This window comes from Leuciscus leuciscus, assembly GCF_965113295.1.
Source record: "Leuciscus leuciscus genome assembly, chromosome: 14".
Taxonomy (NCBI): Eukaryota; Metazoa; Chordata; class Actinopteri; order Cypriniformes; family Leuciscidae; genus Leuciscus; species Leuciscus leuciscus.
The window spans coordinates 14,392,451-14,416,973 of NC_138738.1; the positions used below are offsets into that span (position 1 = coordinate 14,392,451).

The window sequence follows — 24,523 nt, forward strand, 5'->3', positions numbered from 1 at the left end:
TTTACATGCTGGAAGTGCATCGCAGTAGTCTGTTATTTTCTGTTTAAACTAAACTATTTCATTTTTTTTTTTTTACTGGATTCATAAACTTTTTGCATTAGTCATTATTCTCTTGTAACTTTGCTGTGTTCACTTCTTGTGTTTTCCAACTATGTACATAGTGACCATTTAGGAAGACCCACAAATACGTTCTTATGAATACAAGTAGAACATGTCCTCTTTATAAAGGTTTCTGTGTTTGATATTATGTGACTACAGGGCTCAGGAGGTATATTGAAATCTAGATGATTATAATGGGAAATGGGGAGTAACCATGGAAACCTCACAAAAGTCTGTAGAATAACAGTAGGAGTTACAGAGAACAGTGTGGAACAGCTCAAGCCTCTTTTGATTTACTCTCAAGGCAGAGATACATCATAACACTCGAGGAGAGCATTTATTCAGTAAATCTGAATGGTTTCTTCTGAAAGGGCCTTTATTCAACCGCAAAGGACATTCCAGTCATGGTGAAGTCTCTTGATCTTGAATTACATTTTACAAGGTTTGCTTTCCGATTAAAGCTTCTCACTCGTTACAGCCACACATTTAGTATCGGTATTATTGAAACTTAACTTTTGCTCATTTAGTATAAAGGCTTTGCTCGTTTGTTCATAAATGTCTGTTTCAGTGCCTTTCGAAGGAAATTGAGCTGAGCACTGAGCCTTACAGAAAATGTGCATATATTTAACATTCAGATAGCCTTGGCTCTTAACACGGGCTCAGTGTCAAGAGAGCTGCTTCATCTGTTTGCAGCAGGGTAAATCCTGCCTGCTGACTTCTTTGATACATTTACTCACTCACAGCATCGGGGGCATTGAAATGCACTCCAATTACATGCCTTCCATTCAAAGGCTTGCATATCTTCATGCTTCGTCTGTTGTGCCGTGTCAGGGCTCCGTTTAGGGAGAGGAAGACGAGGAGGACTGGATGATGGTATAACGCCACAGGGGAATGTCTTTGTCAACTGGTACCCTCTCAAAGGAGTTTATGGCATCTGGGGGTTTTGCCAATAAAAGTTTGTTGTTCTATAGTCAATACAACAAGGTCCAGTTAAGTGAAATAATGTGAGCCAATCAGTGGCGTAACTTTGTTTTAAAAAGTATGTGTGGGGGGAGTTGCTAATACAATGTTATATCAGATATACAATAACAATTCCCACAAGAGAGCGTTTCACCACGGATAACAGTGGCAACAAACACATGATTTCAAAATAACACCACATTCCAGCGCCAGATCGCCTTATTTAATACAAACAACCATCAACTACCGTTTCATTTGCCAATAGATAAATGTTATAGTGATTAGTCAATCAGTTTCAAATGTAAATGTATATAATTTAGGCTGAAATTTTTAAACCATTTTATTTATTGTCTGGTATAAGTAGTGGAGTCTGTATATATCCTTTGTAAGAAAATATTTAGTTAGTGGATTAAATTAATAAATAATTGAATACATTTATTTTGTAGAACTACTGCTGAGTGACCTTACAAGTCTTACTTTCTTCTTTTTTCTTCCTTTTTTCTTGTCTGAAATAAAATGGTTTTACGTACAAATCATATGAATACATTTATTAAAATATTGTTTTGTATTTTATATAACATCCTCTTTCCATTGCATCACAACTAGCTTATGATGTTTCTGGTATAAACATCTAAGGGGATAGTTCACACAATAATGGAAATTATGTCATTTATGCACCCTTGTGTTATTCCAAACCCATAAGACTTTCATTCTGTGGATATTTTATATTATTCACTTAACCTTTTCCTTCATCCATTGAATGTCCACATATTTGGATCAATATGGAACATATTTTATGCATCCAAAAATACAATAAAAGTCTTACGAAGAGACACCATCTGAAAGAAAAATGAGTGAAGTATCATATATTAAAAATATAAATTTGTGTGTGCCAAAAATGAACAAAAGTCTTATTGGTGTGGACTGACATAAGGATGAGTAAATGATGACGGAAAAAACTATCCCTTTAAATCGTCTTTTGTTTCTAATTATATGCAGTTGTAGTGGGTTTCTGTTATAAAATGTTATATGGTTATTTTCCATTTTGCTGGAGTCATCAAGGTTACAGCTTAATCGTATTACTGCACATTCTATGATGGCATGAATGCAGATTTGATGCTTCCACTGTAGATAGAGAACAAATTCAAGTGCATACACACCTGAGCTTAGAACCTTTTCTGCGTGCATGTGTACACAACTTGCATGTAGTCATTTGTAAATGAGGCTCATTTGTTACATCCTTATATTTCTCTTATATCTGTATCTGTGTGGAGTGATTGGAGGTTAGGCTCCTTCTCAATTACAAACTAATTATCTTGACTGTGTTTCTGATGAGGTTTTCAGTCTGCTATTATTGGCCTGCTATTAACCAAGAGTGAAATGTGAAGATTGCGTGCACCAAGATTAAATTGTTTGGGGATAAATATTCAGCTTTTTCCCCTAATTTATAAGTAAAGAAAATTAAGCACCACCTGGCCACCACCACATTGCACACTTTTTTTTTTTTAGTTCAGTGTTTTATCATTTTTTTGGCCTGTAATTCATAAGAATAGTATATAGCCTAGCATTCACAGCATTTCTCCGATTTGCACCAACTGCAATCTATTTGCATTGTGAAATTGCAACATTTAATATTCAATTCATCACCTTAACGCCATTTGAATTTCTGTATGTACGCTGCCAAGCCACATGATGATGGCACCTGAATGTTAGATGCTCTTCATCTGTTTATATTTCATATAGAAATGAAACCTTATTACAGATGTCTATTGCAGACTCTTGACTAAAATATTTAACAAGGCACTTTATCAGAAACCGTTCTCCATCCATTCTAAATGACACCATTTGATGTCAGCTCACATAGCCAGGAGTGATGTGGAGGGGAAAAAAGATAAAAGTTTTGTCCAAAAAACTCTTTAATACATCTATGGGGAAAGTTATTTGATTTGACTATTTAGATTTTTTTTTCTTCTTCTTTTAGATATTTGACTTCATTCCATTATTGATTTTGAAATGATGAATAATAACATTATTTTTAGGAAACTCTTCAGTCTTTCAGCAGCAATTTACATAATTACATCGAGATTTACGTAGTTGTTAACTCTACTAACAAAAACCAATAAACACAAACTGTAGCCTTTCTTTGTGTAACAGCATATTGATTTTGTTTTCATGGTCTGTTTGATCCAGGTGTCATTTGGATTTTAGAAGCCAAAGCCTTAACATGAGAGAGATTTCATCAAGGATTTTGTCCTGCCTTCATTCTGTTTCCTCTGAGACCCTTTTGCTATATGTGACCCTGGACTACAAAACCACATGGGTCAATTTTTCGAAATTGAGATTTATTATCATTATTATGTTATGATAGGAAAATATTTTGCCGAGATATTTGAAAATCTGGAATCTGACTAGGGTCCAAAAAAAATCAAAACATTGAGAAAATCACCTTTAAAGTTGTCCATTTATGTTCGTGATTTTGCTGCATTCACTCACAAAAATATATGTTTTATATATTTACGGTTGAAAATTTACTAAATATCTTCATGGAACATGATCTTTACTTAATATTTTAATGACTTTTGGCATAAAAGAAAAATCTATATTTTTGACCCATACAATGTATTGTTGGCTTGGCTATTGCCACAAATATACCCGTGCGACTTATGACTGGTTTTGTGATCCAGGGTCACATATCTCTCTAGAGATAAGCTTGCGAAATAAGGCAGGTCAGCTTCAATCATAAAAAACGGCAGTTTCTCAGAGGGACGGGTAATGCTGTGGTCATCATTTTCATTCCCACAGCAGATCCCTGTGGTTTTCGTGGTTTTAAGTGTTGGATTTGATTTCACAGCAGAAACGTGGAGCTGTAGTGTTGAAGGGCCCTTGCTAACTTTATGAATTGCAGCAAGCAGATTGCCAATAGCCATCCAGGCTCCAAACTAATAATGGCTGTGGAGACACTCACAACATTTGTGCCAAAGGATAGATTTATTTATCCTGCCTTTTACCACTCAGCGACCACACAGCCATTGTCGCAATACCAATATTTCAAATTAATAAACTTTTTAAAATGCATTTCATTTTTTAAATATGATATAACACTATTGTAGCATAAAAACAGGAAGGCAGTAACATAGCAAGAAATATGTTGCTAGATTATGGGTTGTATAAAGCTGAAAGTGGGCACTTTACAGAAGTGATGCTTTATTGCATAGCAATTTTAAAATGCATAACAATAGAACCTTATCGGTTCTGTCTCCCAAATAACACTTCATCTCTCTTACAGTGGAAATTGAAGACATTATATATTCATGGCAGCTCAAAATGAGAAACTCATTCATCTGAGAGGGCCATCAGAAGGAAAGATGATGGCCATAATGGCCATTCTGTTTATATAGATAGCAGATTTGAGAGTAAGGTCAGAAAATGGTAAGATTTCATAACTTTTAAGGGAGAAAGCATTTAAGAGATTATGCCTAGAGCAAGATTGTGTTTGCTCTGCGCAACCCTGGTCAAAATCTGGTGTGCATTACGACTCCCACACGAGGAGAAATCGCTCTGGTTTCCCAAGCAGCTTTTAATTGGCTATGCCATGAAGGGCTGTTATCCTGATCTTAAACAAAGGCTCCGGCTTTATTTATAAGAGGGATTTCATCCAGATTAGTCTTATGTAAAATCTGAAAAATGATTAGGACCGCCACTTATGAATTTATTTTGAGAGTGTTGTGAGTAAGCATGATGCAAACAGAAGTTGTGCAGTCTTTCAGTGTGAAGTGAACAGAAATGTTCTGTTCTGCTTATCATTGGAATATTATCATGTCATGCCTGTTTGGATTCTGTTGTCCTAGTTGTGGTGTTGGTGATTATTTTGAACTGAATTAAAAAAAATTTTTTTTTTTTTTTTCTGCATTGCTTTCTGAAATTAAGCTTATATTTGATGGACTTGTTTTGGGATGCACTGATATTTACATTCTGTCTAATAAGTAGGGCTAGGTTAAAAATATTGATTTCTCGATTTTAATCGATTTTCATTGATTAATCGATATCGATTCTTAAATCCCAATAATTGATCTTTTAGTCTGGTGTTTTTTAGTTGATGGATGAACAAAACTTTGTAGCGTGCATCACTGCCTCTCATCCAATAAATCGTAATAAGCTTTGTGCTTTTTCACTCTTAATGTGAAACATAGTCTCAGCTTTCAAATTCTGCCAGTTTTGAAACAATAAATACTGCTTTGACACTCTTTAATGTGGCGTGACTGATCACTGTAGTGCCTCAGTTCAAGCAAAACGGCAGCGTTGTGGAGCGTAGCTACATGAACGGATCATCACTTCTGATTTACTAGTTACAGCACAAAAAGTTATTATAACATTATTATAATAAAAATGGCTTTATCTGTCATTTGAATGAATAGTTAGCCTATACAAATCAGTTAATTTTAGCTTTTAATATTAATATTAGTTTACAGCATTAGTTGAGAGATCTTGTTTTTCCTTGAGAAAATTTGCAATCTGCTGTACCTGATACATTACCCCATTAATCGATATCAAAACAAATCTAAATCAGAATGAATCGAAAGCTTATTAATCGATTTAAATCGTGAAATTTGTGTCAATGCCCAGTCCTATAAAAAGCTGGAAATTATTTTCATGTTATTACCAATAACTGCTAAACCATTATGAAAGGGTCACGCAAGTATGTTTGAGCTCTTGTTTACCATATTTGATGTGCTGCATATATGTGCAAGTACATATAATACTTGTAAGTAATGGTGAATTGGCATTTAGTGGAAGGAGAGAAGTGACGGGTTTCATTTTGCAAAGATGAACAAAACATGAGAGAGTAAATGATGGCTGAATTTTCATTTTAGGGCGAACTATTCCTTTAAAATTAGATTGTTTAGCACAAAACAAAACAAAAATCAATCAAAAAATGTATTCATTTTGAGATTTGCTTACATTTTATAAGTGTTTTTAAAGAATTACTTCAAAGGGTTTATCTATATGTAAAAATTGTTTAAATGAATATGCACAATTAAATATTAATTATTGGCTGATAAATAAATAAAAGGGCCAATAACTCTTATGGTACAGAGTATAATGTGCACAGTTTTGCTTTCCACCGTTTCACATTTATTGGCCTTGCTATTTGTTTCAAGACCCTCACTCTTGTGTCATTAAATATTTTTTCATATTCAGAATTAGTGGGAAACTTGACTCAGTCGTATCTCATTGTACAGTCATTTCAGTTTCCTGTGGTCTTGGGAGATTCATCTTGTTTTTCTCAGAGAATTAGTGATTCACAGCACTGCGGTTAAATATAATCTCTGCGTACCTGTCAGAGACTGTTTCTCTGATTTTCCTTTGAAAGGAAGGGGTGTGAGGGCTGTGGTTCTTTCTTCCTCTTGCTGTTTTTAAGCCACATTTTCAACTTTTTCCCCACCACAGGTTTCTTGAAAGGTTTCCCAGTCTTTTGTTTTCAGCGATGTTTGTTAGTTTTTTAAATGTTATAATTAAAAGACTGAAGGGTCAAGCTGTATCACTCCTCATTTACAGCGCAACACATTTTGATTCATTTTTTCCAGCACAAAACATTGCACATAGTCCCATTTAGTTTATTTGCACATGATGCTTCTGTGCATTTTTGGCTTAATTGTTTAACTAAAGACATAACCCTCATGATGCCAACATATTTGTGTGCATGGCATTTAGTGTTTGCTTTCAACCCATGCTCATTATGAGTCTTGTTTACTCTCAATAATAACATCCCATCCACGCAAATACGCGCTCAGTCTGTTCTTTATTTTTCTATTTACCGCAGTTGACTCACTGCTATATTGAAAGAAATGGTAACAAATGCTTCATTCAGAAAGCCATGTTTTGAAGAATGCTGAGATCAAATGATCAGTGTGATCAAATGTTATCAGTGTAAATATTTTATAAATATTATAATGCAATGTTATAATTGGTGATGCTCCCAAAGATTTTTTTTACCTAAAGTTTCAGTAATTAAACTTATGTTCATGGTGGCATGTTCTTAGGAGATAAAAAAAAAAAAAAATCGTAGTAAAGTTCAACAACAACAACTTTTTATGTATTGCTACTTTAGCATTGCATTTTTTTTTGTCACAGTGAAGTGTTCACACTGATTATATGTTGTGTGCACTAAATAGACACTGACGTGGTCAAAACGAGTCATCAGAAAAGCGCTAATTAAACACATTATTCCAGCCATCCAAAATGTGTTTTGGCCAAAATGAATTTCATTATTTTCTTCTTTTCTCTCTCCCTGTTTCGACCAAATATTAGATTGTCAATTTCGGCTCTGTGGTGCTTTCAAAACATTACATTAATGTGGAGCATTTCGTCACAGCGACATTGGCTTGACCAATGGTGTGAGTTTGGGGCGGGACCATCTGTTTGCTTGACCAATAAGAGATGAGGGATGGTGTTGGAGAAAGCTGTTTGAATATTACTTGCACAATTTAATTTGGTAATGCGTGTTGAGAGAAATTTCGCACTTTCAGCTTTAAATTGAAATGTAGCTTTGTGTTTATTCCAGAATGTGTGCATGAAGATAATTTTAATACTTAATAACCCTCTGGATTTTTACATATTAGTGCAGTAACAAGTCCAAACTGTTTTGGATTACTTCTTAAACAGCATTTGTTTAGAGTGATGAAATGTGCAAGATGAAATGAGGGTGAGGTATTTTCCGCCTGGCAACGGTTTGAGAAATGGTCTTATGTTTGTAGGTCAGCCTGCCATTGCTTCTGTAATGAAACAAGCCATTACCTGTAAGTTACAGCTGTGTCACAAGGCTCTGTTGTGCCTCCGCATCATCTTCAGGGGTCTCTGACAGTGGTGAGAGAGAGAGAAAAAGAGAAGTGTGAATGTGAAGAGGCTGTATTCCCCAGCAGGCTTTTTATACTGAGAGGCTCTTCACAGCCAGGCTAATTATAATGTTCAGAGTTCAGATTGTGTCATTGTGCACCCTTTTTTTAGGGAAAAGCAGCTATGAGCCAGAAGCTAGTGTTTCCTAATGTTTTTTTTTCTTTTCTTTTTTTTTTTTTAGAAGACTAGAATAGATCGTGGTTTTTATATATATATATATATATATATATATATATATATATATATATATATATATATATATATATATATATATATATATATAATATAATATATTTATATATATATTTATTTTATTTATGTTTTATTTATTTTTACATGTATGTGTGTTAGTGTTACGTTTTTTAATTTTTTTATATAGGGACCTGAGTGTCATAGGCCCTGTTTACCCCTGATATTAAGGTGTGTTTTGGTCAATCAGATCACAAGTAGACGATGCTAAATACAGGTGTAAACGGGCTCTAAAAACTTTTGAGCTTGTCAACTTTCGACTAGTCTCAGCCTCAGACGTCACGCCCACAAACCGTTGGTGGAACGTCTGATGCATATGGCACACTTTTCTGGAAACACTTCAGTAGTTTCGAAGTCGCGATCTGATTGGTTGAATTCTACAGGATGTCCGGGAGACGTGTGTGTCGCATTCTTTATCGGCCCGCCTGGAAACAAATGCCGTCATGCCAAAACCCCTCGTGGAAGAAGAAAGCAGTTGTGTTTACAACTGCGACAATAGCGCTTGCCAGGATCAATTAAACGCTGGATTTTCAAAAAGTATGTGAAGTTCGCGGCTCCATTGTTGCAATAAACTTGCACAACGTTCATGAATGAATAATTTATTAGATGCACACCGGTCTGTTATTGTAGGGACATCGACATTATATTGCCACGCCCCTAAACATGACGCGGAACAAAACGAACTGTGATTGGTTGGGTTACATGTCAGTCAAACGTCCTCTTGGGCGGTCCTTGGCCAAGAAAAGCTCAGATAGAGTCTAACGCGAGACTAACTTTCGACCACTTCCAGAGGTAGTTGAAAACTAATTCGACCGGATTGCTTTTATAGTTTAAACGCTAATGTGGTCAAATGTGTTCGAACAGCCACAAAAGACCTCTCACTTCACTTAAGTTCATCCAACATGGAGTATTTGAGTTGAGATAACATGGTTCCATCGTGTAGAACCACTGTCCATGATTAAATCATTTTCAGCCAAAGAGGTTTTTTTTGGGGGGTTTTTTTGTCTAATTAATAGACACACAGAGTTAAAATAACATACGATCAACATACACATATATTTTCTTTTAATACATATAATGTTAGATGTTGGCAGTCTAAAGATGGTACTGATTGCATCACTAGCACACCCATTGGAGTTGCTTTTAAAGCAACTTGAATTCTTGTTAGCAGGTCAAAGCAGGTCACTGAAGCACATGCTCGACACTTTACCACAATGGTTACTCACCCATAAACACCTACATATCAGAAAGGCCTTTAAAATACCAACATAATAGAACATTAAACATTAACAAGTCTCCCTATTTTCTCATCTTGCTTACATTTTTTGTTTAATCAAAGAACACTGGTACGAAGCAATTACGACAGACCAGGAGGTTATTCTTAAGTATTTTTTGAAATACAACATTTACTTCACAAAATATTCCCAAGCATAAAACAAAATCAGTGGGCTTTATAGTTAAAATATATATATAAAACATGAAAACAATCTTGTCAGACTTTTTCACCAAATAAGTGAAAACTGCACAAACAAGGAAATATGTTTGTTTAAAATTTTCATTTTAAAATGGTAAAAATGTGTAAATATATTATAATAATAAAATAACTATGTTCTAACACCACCAGAAACAGACTGGATAATTTTTATGTCAAAAGTAGATTTTTTCCTCTGGGTTAAACAGCACTTTCTGTATGAACTTTGAGAAGTTAGTGTACTTTGAATAAGGGCATAAATAAGTGCAAAAAACAGCATCTGTGCACTGACCAAGACTTAGCCTAGTAGACATCACCACCTCATCTTCAACCAAAACATCCAGTGGGTTTAAAGACAACGTTCCCTCTTCCTCCTCAACAGAAATGATGGTGACTGCTGACTTCTGCTCCTGGTCAAGCTCCTTTTTCTAAATGCATTGGGGAAAAAAAAGTGTTAGTGTACTGTATGTCACCACATTTCATAAAAATGACCCTTGTGAGGGCAGACATTTAAATTTTCATAACTTAAAATAAAGGCGTGAAGGATCGGAGTAATGTTTATTCAGTAGAGTGTGTGTACCCATTTAAAACCCTCTAGTACTTTCATTTTCACAGCACATCTTCCAAAGTTGTTTGTCAGGAGGATTTTATTGTGAAAAAATTTCAGGGGTTTATCGGCTGAATGTTCTAGTGCTTAAATTGAATTGAATTGAATTTTATAAAATTTTATTTGGCATTAGCCTAAGGTTCTTAATTACAAAATAGAAAGAAAAGTGGTAGCCTAGCCTACTTAAAGCAGCACTCAGTAGTTTCGGGATTTCTACGCTGTATTCTCGCTTTTTGCTCACAGGTTTCTCTCTAGAGCTCCCCCCACAGCTTCGGAATAGATATTTGACAACACTGTTGTAAAAACTCGTTGGTGATTCTCAGACACCAGAGGCTAGTAGATCAACGACATCAAAGCAGATGGGACATTCTTTAAAACGTCTTCTTCATTCGGGTTCGGACAGCGTGAGGGAGCGCAATAATGACAGCATTTTAGCAGATTTCTTTTGGCCGTAAAGCAATTGTTTACATCGCGAGACCTGATATCACGCGAGACTTCCTGACGCAGCGGCCGGCGCCCCGCCGGCTCAAAGTTGCAAGTGCGTATTTTCCGCTCACGGGCACCATTCAACCCGAAATAAGTAATATAACCATTCCAATGACTCCGAAGCTGTTCAGTTAAGGTAAAAAAAAGTTACTTAGTTCACCTTTAAAAGGGATAGTTCACCCCAAAATGAAAATTCTGTCATCATTTTGTCCATCCATTAAAAGTCTAGACAATCAATATTTTGCTTCAAAAAGCACATAAAGACATAGCTAATCCATATGAATAAAGCCGTTTTATCCAAGTTTCCCAACAAGACACAGGCTTGATTAAAGGGATAGTTCACTCAAAAATGAAAATTGTTTCATCACTTAGTCAACCTCGTGTTGTTCTAAACCTGTATGGGTTTCTCTGTTCTGTTGAACACAAAAGAAGATATTTTGAAGAATGTCGGTAACCAAACAGTTGATGGACCCCATTGACTTCCATAGTATTTTTTTTTTCCCACTATGGAAGTCAATGGGGTCCATCAACTGCTTGGTTACCGACATTCTTCAAAATATCTTCTTTTGTGTTCAACAGAACAGAGAAACCCATACAGGTTTAGAACAACACGAGGTTGAGTAAGTGATGATGACAATTTTCATTTTTGAGTGAACTATCCCTTTAATAAATTTAATTGAGAAGCTTGAGCTGAGGTTTGTTTATTATGTGTCAAGCACGTTTGAGCTTCCCTTTAAAATATTTGTATTACATGTGTGATATGTGAATAAAAGACTAAATTAACTTACTTTCTGAAGCTTGAAAATAAAGATTTCCTAGACTTTCAATGGATAGACAAAAAATATGAAATTTATTTATTTTTAATCTTAAGATTAATAAAATTAAGGTTTTGGAACAACATGAGGGTGAGTAAATCATGACAATTAACATTTTTAAGTGGACTATCCAAGTCATGCATTTATGCTGATGTCAGCTAAAAGGATAAAGTGTTTAAAGGGATAGTTCGGCCAAAAATGATATTAAACCCATAATTTACTCACCCTCAAGCCGTTCGAGATGCATATGTCAATCATTTTTCAGACGAACACATTTTCAGTTATTTTAGAAAATGTCTTAGATCTTTCAGTGGTTATAATGTCAAGTTATGGGGTCCACCTCCTTCAAGTCCCAAAAATGTGCATGCATCCTTCACAAAAGTAATCCATCCGGCCCCAATGGGGGTAAACGAAGGCCTTCTGAGGGTAATCCGTGCGGTTTTGTCGTAAAAATGTACATATTTAAAACTTTATAAATGAAAATAACTGGCTTCCGGCAACGGTCGACGCGCATTCACGGGAGATGGATAAAGGTATTCATGGATACCTCATGAATAAATAGTTAAGCATTCTTCAAGTAAAACATGTCTTAACTTTTGGAAGCGTGATCAAATAATGAGTCATAACACAGTTCTAGTCCAAACGACACTGGAAATGGAAGGTCAAGTTGATGCATTGTATTATGGGATACGGCACCCAGCACAGTGTGCATGTATAGTAGGTCATCTGGGTATTTTCTAAGCATACAGAAAGTATGCGAAGTATACATACTACATACAGTAAAAGTAGTATAGTAGATGCTATTCCGAACATAGCCACTTTAACCTTTAGCCCCTGCAGAAACAGTCCCACTTACACAAAATATATGAAACAAAAACAGTCTAGAAGCTTCCTAGAGTCTCTCTGTCCTCACAATGCTGGCTCATTGTAACCGTAAGCCAGGAAGAAATCAGTGCGCACATATTAACATGCTCTATGATCTTGATTTCATTCGCAAATGGCATAAATCTGATTTTGGTTCAGATATCAAATATGAATGTATTTGAGTTTTGTGTAACAAGCGACATATATGTGCAAATCAGTGAGTTTGTGTGGCTGATCTTCCACACTTCACTTCATGTTTATGTTGGTTATCATGGTGAATGTCATTTGTTCAAATTTATTTTGTTCCTTTTCTCTTTTAATACTTGTGTGAAAAAAAAGAAATAGAAAATTTGGATTGAAATGAGGTTGACGCAATGAAAAATAATGATTATACAGATACATTTCATTTGATACGTGTGATTTGTATTATAAGTATTTGTCCTGGGGTGCAATACTGACTGTATTATGGCATTATAGTCAGTTTTCTATTAAGGTTTATTTTTAGTGGAGGATACCAATATCAATTTATCAGATTCATCTACCCACAGTTTTTGATCCACTAACATAAACCCTGCACATACTATTATGAAATAGTTCATTGTCAAAATAACATAGTCATTGTCATAGACCCTCCTCTCTAAGAAATCAGGACCGAATTGGTTGAAAGTGGACAAAGGAGACTGATTAAAACACCAGGTGCATGGAAATATCTCCCTCATCTACTTGTGATCCGATTGACCAAAACACATCTTAATACCAGGTGTAAACAGGGCCATAGAGACTAGTGCGCTCTTTTTAGTTGAGCTATGAAACAGCCACCCTAGCAATCATTCACAATACCCTAGCAACCACCCTAAACCACAACCCATCCTTAAAACTGTGGCAGCAACTTTTTTTGTGGCACGGAAATGTAATATAATTATTCGAAAGAGATTCAGTGTATCACTTTCTGCTTTTCATTTTGCTTAGACATTATTGTCTATTAAGAAATTAGGTCTTTTATGACAGCCTTTTTTTTTTTTTTTTTTTTTTAGCAGTGAAACTTGGTTTACTCCATACAGATTAAATAAACTGATTTTGTTTCCTGTATCTCACTGGAAGTTAATGCTAGACTAAAGGTTGGTTATTCTGGAATAATATTTCAAAACGATTTGCCAGTCATTTTATCAGAACTTATCAGTCCATCAATTTATTTTCAACAATTTGGTTGTCCTTGGGCGCCTTGAGGACATCTTTATAGGTTGCTATGGGAACGCCATTCTTGATAGTATCTTGTGTGGCCTGGACACTGATCGAATCTAAATGTTGTTTCAGAGCGTGTCTGTGTCTTTTGGTATCATGGAAAAAAGACTTGTTGACAAAGTCAAAGTTTTTCCTCTGCTGTGCCAGAGTAAAATGTTGGTGTCATATATCGTCTGGATATAGATTTCAGATTTTCTTTTTTTTTCTTCTTCTTTTTTCTTTTTTTTGTCTGCGTAAACGTGCAAGACAGATGTGCTTCTCCCCTGCAAGAACTGTCTGATCGGAGACCTTTTTCTCCGCTTGCACCTCGACTTTTTGATAAGCTGCAGAAATTGTCATCAAGATCCTCCATGTCTGATGATTAATGCTGACACATTGTCTGTCCCATTGTGCTTCTCGAGGACTGTACGGACAGCTATATGACTCATTCGCTGTCTAGAATGCAAAACTCTTTCAAAAGAGGTGTGGTAAAAGAGCCATGAGACAGAATGTCGTGACTTCTTTTACTCTGGAATGTACAGATCGCATTGATTTCTATCCCTTTCTTCCAAGAACTGTCAGAATGCCCTTGGTGGGAATGTTATAATGTAGCCCACTGTCTGATTTAGCCTTTACCTCACACAATAGCTCGTATACAGTCCTTGTGATATTTATTCCTTTATATTTTTAGTTTATTTGTTATTTTTTACAAAGAAAGGCAGCAAGTTTCCTTGAGCTTTAGTACATTTAAACTGAAAGTAATAATTTCTGAGTCAGATGTTAATTCAGAAACTGCTCTGACAGATTCACTGTAGGATTCATCAGACCAGAAACACCTGAGTTTGAGTCGTTTTGAACGATTCATTAAAAGAATCGACTTCAAGGATTCATTTGTTTCACGAATGGGATCAAACTGATCCTACTGTAAAATATGATTCATTTTGTCCTGCTGCTGTAGATTTTTTGCTCTTTCATGAAACATAAGCTGAATACATTTGAGTAAGTTGTATAAATAAAAAACTAAACAAAATTGTTTGCGAAATTGCTTATTGATTTGTGCAACAATTGTTGTATGTATGGATTTATGAAAGCAGGTTGCATACTTCTGTGTTGTCCGAATAACTTTCTCCAGATGGGTTGCATGTGCAGTGCAAACCCAACTAATCGATTATGTAATTCATTATTGAATTTTTCATGGTCAAATTGTTTTAATTCTTACCCACCTCCATGATCAGACTATCAAGTCTGCTGTGTAAGTAATGTTGTCTTGGGACAATACAAAATAAAGTGTCGCCTATGATGGAGGATGACATTATGATGGATCACCCTACCTCTCTGGGTGGTTCAATAATCAACCCATAGGCCTAATCTTACATGCTAAGATAGAATGAATGTTGGAAGTAGGAAGGCATTACCCCAGCCTGTGTATGTGCATGTAGCTTTCACGAGTAACCCAGGATTTGATTTGTAGATTGCTGGCATTGAACAATTTAACCCACTGAATCTCCTGCTCCCAGGAGGATTACTAAAATCCTAATCTAGCCTCAACAGCGCGTGAATGTCACTCTGTTGAAAGATGCCATTTCTCAAAAGTGACCGATATTGTGAATGCTGTTGCAATGAGCAAAACGAGCTTGGCATTTTAAAGGTGTGCTGTAGATCAAATGAACGGCTTATGCTCTGTTACTTGTGCATTATTATAGCTGAGCAATAGCGTCCTTGCCGTCTATGCAGTTTATAATAGATAGTAGCAATTGTTATCCTCTAATTTTTATAGCAGAATAAACATGACTTTAGGGATCCAATGGGATTGGTAGATATGGTGCCTGCCATATTATTAGTAAAGAGTGTTCATGGTTGTCGCAAGCTGGAAGATTTTATGCATTCCAGAGCTAAAGCTATAACATAATGAACATCAGCTTCTTGAGTCAAATTTTTATTTATTTTTTATCTAAAGAATAATATGATGTCAGGAAGAATAAAGGGATTACAGGATGTTTTTGCAGCGGATTCCAAGAGTTAGACGTAACCTACAGTTCAGTGAGTATTCATTAAAGGAGTTAGTTGTCTGATTCTGAGTCTATTCATTCCCAGATCCAGACGTGTGTGTGTGTGTGTGTGTGTGTGTGTGTGTGTGTGTGTGTGTGTGTGTGTGTGTGTGTGTGTGTGTGTGTGTGTGTGTGTGTGTGTGTGTGTGTGTGTGTGTGTGTGTGTGTGTGTGTGTGTGTGTGTGTGTGTGTGTGTGTGTGTGTGTGTGTGTGTGTGTGTGTGTGTGTGTGTGTGTGTTATACAAACACACATATACAGTGGGGAGAACAAGTATTGGATACACTGCCGATTTTGCAGGTTTTCCCACTTACAAAGCATGTAGAAGTCTGTAATTTTTATCATAGGTACTCTTCAACTGTGAGTGACGGAATCTAAAACAAAAATCCAGAAAATCACATTGTATGATTTTTAAGTAATTAATTAGCATTTTATTGCATGACATCAGTATTTGATACATCAGAAAAGCAGAACTTAATATTTGGTACAGAAACCTTTGTTTCTTTTTACTTGGTTTCTTTTTCTTGCAATTACAGAGATCATACGTTTCCTGTAGTTCTTGAACAGGTTTGCACACACTGCAGCAGGGATTTTGGCCCACTCCTCCATACAGACCTTCTCCAGATCCTTCAGGTTTCGGGGCTGTCGCTGGGCAATACAGACTTTCAGCTCCCTCCAAAGATTTTCTATTGGGTTCAGGTCTGGAGACTGGCTAGGCCACTCCAGGACCTTGAGATGCTTCTTACGGAGTCACTCCTTAGTTGCCCTGGCTGTTGTTTCGGGTCGTTGTCATGCTGGAAGACCCAGCACGAATCCTCTTCAATGCTCTTACTGAGGGAAGGAGGTTGTTGGCCAAGATCTCGCGATACATAAAAAAAAAAAACTTGCTCACAAGCTGTAATGATGTCCAATTTGTAAGTGAATTATTTTTTTTATTTTTTGAAAAGCGGTTGGTTTACAAACCTGCCTGAATGATTCCTTTGTGGATGTTTAAAAAGTAATCACAATTGCTGTATCTGCAACTACATAACTGTAACTACATGTCATGTGAACAAATTGCTTCATTTTGATAAGTAATGATAACTTGCAGTTCAGCAAGCGAGTCAGATTTGTTACAAAACAAACATCTGACCAATTCAATGAGTCTGTTCAGTGATGGATTCATCAAATCAATTATTTGTGAGTTTGAACAATTTATTAAAGGAGTCATAACCTAGTATTACCTTGGATACCCACGCTCTATTATAGTCTTTCAGGCCCTTCTAAAAAAGAAAAGTGGAAAAAAAATAAACACAGAGCTCCTCTGACCCTTATTTCTGAAGGCATTATTGTCTCGCGAGATCTGATGCGATATTTTGGCTGTCGTGGACGGTCATTTTAATAATGCAAATGAGGGGCGCGTTGATTGGTGGCAGAAAGGAGGGGGGTTGACACCGCAGGTAACTTCAGCATATTATTCCAAAATGACATCATGGCGCAAGTTGTGAATGAACCCGACCTGGCCGCGACCTACGGAATTCAACCGTATATGCACGAGCCAGACTCTGAACCTGAGCTGGAAAGGGAAGATGTAGAGTCGATGGAAGGACGTCTACATCAAGATAGCTCTGATTGGTAAAGACAATCATTTTGACTGAGACATACATTATACCTTTTATTTAATGTAGATTACATTAACGGAGATGTAGTCTACTTTTTTTTATCAGCTTACAGTGGTTATTGAGATCAACGTTTGCTATCATGTGGTGTTTTTGCCTTGTTTCACGTTGTGGTTTTTTAGACATTCAAATTTGTGAACGATTCCGGCGTAAAATGATTATCACAGACACCTAACGTTAAGCCAGTGGGAAGGGTTGTAGGAACCGCGTCATTAAAAATGAATTTAATCCACTGGTCCCTGACAGCTTGGTCCGTTCTTGGGAGAGAAAACACATTTAAGTTACATGTTGATTCTGGCAGTCAACAACAGAGCAACTCACGTGTGCACTACGTTTCTGCATCTTTCGCGACTGAATATGAGGGGGAGAGGGGCAGGGCGGGCTTCCTGCAGCATAGGTCTGCGGTGTCCATATATGGTATATCCTGCCCCGTCTTGACGTCAAGTCGGGGCAGAAATTAAAATCTCCTATTTGAGTACGCGTGCACGTGGGCTGGTTTACGAACCCAGGGGTAAACAAACGCTTCACTTTTAAATATCGGCTTCCCGGCCAGTGTATAATCGTTAGGCAATCATAACATACATTGATTCTCGTGGAAAAGTGAAAATTACAGGTCATGACTCCTTTAAAATAACCGGATCATGTTCATAATTGGACTAAACTGGTGGGGCTATACTTGTTTTTGCATATCTCTCTAGTTTCAGGATTTGTTTATTTTTAGTAAATAGTCTTTTGGTCTCATCACATTCAATTCAACTCATCTTTGCTAAAGGTTTATCGGTAATTCAGTGCAGGAATAATGTTTTATCCCATTACGTGTGCTATGGAGTATTTTCTCAGTTTGCCTTGTAAAATATTTAGGTTTGGCTCTGAAAGCACTGCTAGTTTTCTGGTCTGGTTGTTTGAACTTTGCTGTGACCTTGCAGGTTCAGCTCAGAGAGGAATTCAAGATAAGCTCAATGCTCCTCATTGTTAGACTTGGAGTATGCAGATCTCAACTTTGCTCATATTTTAACACTGGTGTACAATTATGCCTGGCCTGTAAATGTGAATCTTGAGCAAATCCCACGATGCTGTGTCTATGTAGGCTACATCTTTTATTACTATTTAGTACACTCAAAAAATAATGTTGAATCGCAGAACTTGTAATAGGTAGAGTCTGGTGAAATGGGTTTATATTGTGGCTTAATCTTTCGAATACGTTTCTCACAGACAGCAGTGTCTGTATCTTTTTTTTGACCCCAGTGTGTCAATACTTGATGAAATTCCACTCAGCACCTGCTGAGAGACATAAAATGGGGTCCAGGTGGCTGAAAGAAACTCAATTAAAATGAGACAGGAAGGCATGACTACAGAGAGGGGCTAGGTCCAAATTGTGGTTTATCAAAACAGCCCAAAAATGAGTCATAGAATCCACTTTTTCTTTCATATGCATATCTGAAAGCCGGAAAACACATACGAAGCAAACTTTCTCCTAATTTACTTCTCATTATCTAACATTAGCTAGTGAATAAACAAGATGCAGAGTAGCTAGATGACTACTCTGCTACATTTTCTTGATGGTGATGAATGTAGCTTTGAAGGATGTTAGGCTTGATGTTGACATTTATGTAATTAAACTACAAATTAAACTTTCCTAATGGTCCAACTTAGTCTACTTTCTGACAATATTGTTGTGTATATTTGTATACTGCGCACATGAGTAGGAATGAAAAATGAGAACATGCTGCTCTTCATACTGTCCCTGCAGAGACTTGTTTACTTGTGCAAGTATGTTTGCTCAGTTGTTTGTACCGACACCCACATCCATACATCTCTAAGCAGGCTAATGCCTTTGTGAATTTTGGAAGAGCGCTGCATATACTGTACATCACAAATGAGGAGCCATAGAGAAACCCATTTACTAGAGAACTCTATTCTACCCTGAAGCACTTCAAAGGCTTTGCTGTTCTCTTTCTGATTTCCACGCTGTTGATAAGCACTTGGCTCATTTAAAAGTTCCAATCTTGCATTTCAATTGTCAAAATGTAAATGGCCTTTGAGCTCGTTCTCTACAAGTACATATTCGCCAATAAAAAAAGTGAAGTTATTGATGTTTGCTGAGGACAGACCACACTATTTCTATTTAAACGGAGGCCAAGATTGAATTTAATTCCTCTAAGTATCCTTGGGTGTCCTTGAAGGGTGGAAAATTAATTACTCTGTATTGATATTTCTTCCCATAATGATCTCTATCTCTCCTCTACTCTTTACAGTATGAATTTAAAGTGAAGAATATCAAAAAGAAGAAGGTCAACATCATCGTGTCCGTGGACGGGGTGAAAGTAGCGCTGCGGAAAAAGAAAAAGGTAATGTTAATTAATTAGTTAGTTTAAAGGGTGAAGCTATATTCATTCATTAATTTGTTCGTTTTAATTGTATTTATTTATTCATATGTATTTTATTTATTCATTTGTTCATTTTAATTATTTATTCTTACACAGTGGTATAGTGAAATTTATCAAGACAAAGATGCTAAAAAAAAAAAAAATTATAATGGTTTTTCAAACATCAAAAAGAGACCCTTCATATAACAAAAATCTGTGCAATGTGACAAATGAAAAAAAATAATAATAATTTCTTCCACAAAAGCAGGATAGCTTTCTTGGCTACAGTCATTCCATATTGAACAGGTAATCGCACCTTTGGACTGAGAGACTCCAGTGAGTCTGACCAACCAAGAATTGCAATCATTGGGTCAGGAAGTAAAACACAGTTACAGACATTTCTAGCCAAAAACTCTGAATCTGTGCACAGAACCAAAAAAGATGTGCCAGAGTACCCTCGGCAGCTTTACACTTATCACATATTGGGGAGACAGAAGGATAGAATTTGCTAAGCTTTATTTTAGAATAGTGAAGTCTATGTAGTAACTGTAGTAAATGCTACAGATTTAAATCTATAATTCAGTTATTACAGACAAACACTTTTACTATGCAAAGTATATTGTTTGCAATACTTTTAACTGAAAGTTAATGCAGGATGATGATGCACATGAAATGCACCAGGAACTCTGTATCAGTATTTTCGTGTGATGTTAGAGATTATAGAGAGTCTTTGCAGTGATGTATAATTGGCTTTTAAGAATGAAAATATTGTGCTATAAATAGTTTTTGGGTTGTATAGTACAAATGTTCATATTGGAAGTTAACACTTGCACTAAACACATTTTACATAACCTATCTAGAGGTAACTTGATTCAGTGTCAGGTTGTCATGGGTGGATTGTGTAGATTCGACCTCCTTTTTTAGTAACACTAACTGCATGTCATAATTTAGATGAGGATGATGGCAATAAGCTTCAGGCAGCTTTAAGCTTAGACTAAGGGTTTGATCCTGGAGTTTTTGAGATCAGTGGAGAATAAAACGCATCACAGCTCTACTTTACTGTGTTCGCCCTTTGGCAAGACACTTTACCTTAAGCTGGTTTCCAGGATGGTTTTGTCCTTTGGCAAAATGCTTAGCTCACAGTTAATGGGTACAGTCAGCCATCTTAAGTTGCCTTGTGCTGTACATTTAAACCTAAAGTATTGATTTGCACAGGTGCTTTGTCTCTTGGTTTAATTTAGAGCTGGAACTTAAATGAGAAAATTGATGGAGCAAGTTTCTGCCTCGGATATATTATCATATATTAAAGCCTGGCTTGTGGTGCACTGAAATTATCTCTTTGATTTCCTGCAGAAAAAAGAATGGACCTGGGATGAAAGCAAGATGATGGTGATGCAAGACCCAATATACAGGTGCGGAGCTTCATAAAATCACTCTTTTATTTTAACTGCATCCAGCTCTTGACCAATGGATCTGTCAGTCCTGAGAGTAAGTGAGTCATACCTTGTGTCAGCTCTCAAGTGGAGGCTTTCAGTGGGAAAGGTGAATAAAATGATTGTGTCATGTTTTCCCCTAAACCGTGCTCCTAAATATATCAGCTTCACAATCACAGTGGCAGTGTTCGCACAGTCAGTGTTTAAGATTGACAACCGTTTTACGATCAAGTGTGAATCTCAGATTGTTTAAACAACAGATTGTTGTGATCAAATTATGTCTGAATGGATTCGTTTTGCATTATTATTATTATTTTAATTTGTTGATTTGAAGTACAGATCTGTGTCAGACGTTTCTAATTTTTTTGCTGCTGTGTGAATGTAGCCAATGCGATTTTGCTGTTGCTAATGTTTTGTTCTCAGTCTAAGGCCGGGTTCACACCGGACGCAGAAGCGGCGCGGAACGGAGGCCGCTTCCTTTCGGCGCCCATGTTAACCTATGGTGTCGTTCACACCAGAAGCGGAGCGCCGCGGCACGCCGCAGCCGGCCCGCGCCGTGAAGCGCCAGTTTCGGCGTCTGGTCTATTTTTTGCGCGACCGCGAGTGATCCGCGTCCATTCCGGCAGGAAGTCACACCAAGAAACACGAGACATCCGGTCAATTGTCAAAATAAAAGCAATTTTCAAATTAAAATACCGCGAGTGACAAATGCGATCATATTTGTGTATCTAAACAGACTAGAAAGATGAAAACAAACAAAGAAAAAAACTATCTACCATATTCTCTCTCTGGCTGTGTGTGTGTCTCGACAACGGATTAATAAAAGAAGTGTACAAACTTCTTGGTTACAGAAACATGGTGTATTCATTTTATGAGGTTATTTACTTACCCATGATGTAAAAAATAGCTCTGAATAAACAACAACTGAGCAGAAGCGCTTGTCGACAGCCGCGGAGAATACGCGTCTGGTGTGAACAGGCAGGCGCCGGACCGCGCGTGATTTTCCATTCCGCGCCGCTTCGGCGTCCGGTGTGAACCAGGCGTAATTCTCCATTTCATTCAACCTGTCCTTGATCCGTCAGATGCGTCCTCTTAAAGTCTAGTTTGGTATTTCTCCCCATGAGGAGACTTGCTGTGACTGGCTCTCAAATGTCACACACGCTACATATCAGATAATAATAATAAAAGAAACCAAATAAAGACTCAAATGACACTCGTAGTCAGAGCGACTTACAAAATGTGACTTTCTGCTTCATAGGATTGTGAAAAAGGCTTCAGTTACTGACCAGAACAATTTAATAAATGAGACTGAGAGATTTAATTGCACTCTATTTCATTTAAGTAATTAGACAGTGGGAGGCTCAATTAACACCAGATTAGTCTTTTGATTATGCAAATTAGGACAGCGAGTGTTTTGCAGATTGGAAAAATCAATGTACTACTTTATCTCAGTGTATTGAACGCAGCCTTTAATATATTTTGGAGTTTCTCAAGGGGAATCAAACCGAATTTTGCGGAGCAGATCAGTTTGCTTGCTGTTTGCCGACTGTGTCTGCCAAATCCTGGATCATGAGATGTTGTGGTTAAGAGTTCAAATCTCTGGATTAGTCGAAAGAAAGCAGCGGAACCCTTGTGGTGACTGTCGTGTTGGGACTGCAAGGTCATTATTACCTTACAGCCATTTCATACACAGCCCACTTACTGTGTTCCTCTAAGCTTTGCTGAGGAGGATGCAGGATCCAATTTACCAGTCGCTGACAGACTTAATGAAAAATGAGGGGACTACCACACTATGTCATCAGTATTAATCTTTACTTGCACTTACGCCCTCATACTAAGCATCAGATTGATTTAGAGCTGGCAGGGAACAACTGCATTGTCACAAAAACATCTACCAGTGGTAACCACAGGACAGTCTTATAAGACTCACAGTAGAAATGATCTGATGGCCGAGATGCAATCTTTTCCTTGTACTATCCACAATAGCAGCCACCTGGAGTACGAGTTTTATCTAGGATTTAGTTGAGCCGTGTGACTCAAGGGCATTTCGGTGAAATGCGGTCGGGTTGGTTTGTCTGTAAAAGGCATAGAAGTACAGAGAATAAAGAAATCGCTTTGCACTGATTCTTTCATGAGTCTGTCTTTGGGTTGGGAGCAATTTGAGAAATTATTGATGATTTTAAGTGGCGATGGAAGTAGGGGCTATTAATGAAAGAAGCTTTTATTAGCCACAAAGAATTTTTTAGTTTTTGCATTTGTTTGAGAATGAAGATTAAGCTCTTTGGATATGTAGGTCATGGATATTTCCATTTGAAACTTTTTAGACAATTTTGTCAATTAAAAATTAATGAAATGCTCACCTTTAAAGATTCAGTAAAAAAAGCATATTCAGATTTTCTTTGAATTTTGTATACTGTGTGTGTATGTGTATTTGCATATGTGTCTTGGGTCAATAACACTTTTTTTTAAATACATTTAATCAGGACACATTCAATTTAAAGTACTTTTAAATAAATAAATAAACCTTTTGATCAATTCAATTGATATTTTATAATGTTGCAAAATAATGTTTTCTAAAGTATTGTGACACTGAAGGCTGAAGAAGAAATTCAGCTTTGCCATCACAAGTATGCACCATGTTTTGAAATATATTAAAAAGAAGAAGAAAGAAAACTTATTTTAAATTGTAATAACATTTCACAATTTTACTGTATTTTTTATCAAATAAATGCAGTCTTATTTGCATATAATGCATAATAAGAGACTACTTTCAAAAAGTAGTCCTTTACCCCAAACATTTTAACAGTAATCCTAATCTGGTCTATTGTATTTCACTTTAAAAATTCGCCTCTTCAGTTTCATTAGCTCAGTCAGAATTGAACTTTCCCTTGTACATCTGGGAATTGTAAGAAAACCAGTGGTCCTGGCACACTGTTACACTAAATGCAAATGTTAAATTGCAGCTCCCATAAAATGCAAGCGCTGATATTGCAATATGTTTTTATTTTTGATTGGTACATTTTATGTTTACATTTTTATGCATTTGGCTATGAGGCGCCACGTAGGATTTAAATCAAACTTTGCTTATCAATACATACATAACACACGTGCATATACACCTATAAATTACTCGCATATACATGTATACTATTGGATGTTCAAAATACATATATGAAATACACGTGCACACTAATATGAAATCCATACCAATACATATGTTAGTAATGAATGCATATACACTTGTGAATAACTTGCATATACATATAAACTTGATGCACGCATACACCTATAAACACTCGCACATACATATAAACTTCCATGCATATACACCTATAAACACTCGCACATACATAT

The 24,523-nt window shown here is 36.5% G+C and overlaps 1 protein-coding gene and 1 long non-coding RNA gene across 2 annotated transcripts in view; both read left to right on the forward strand.

The window, feature by feature from the left end:
• nos1apa (nitric oxide synthase 1 (neuronal) adaptor protein a) overlaps positions 1–24,523 on the forward strand; it is a 108,502-nt gene that overhangs the window by 17,855 nt on the left and 66,124 nt on the right. The window contains exons 3-4 of the mRNA XM_082137394.1: positions 19,626–19,718; positions 21,090–21,148. Of these exons, the coding sequence (XP_081993520.1) occupies positions 19,626–19,718; positions 21,090–21,148 (152 nt within the window). The remainder of the gene's footprint in view (positions 1–19,625; positions 19,719–21,089; positions 21,149–24,523) is intronic.
• Positions 21,159–22,673, forward strand: LOC309474799. Its single transcript, XR_014197426.1, has 2 exons — positions 21,159–21,591; positions 22,210–22,673. It is a non-coding gene; the product is annotated as an uncharacterized lncRNA (long non-coding RNA).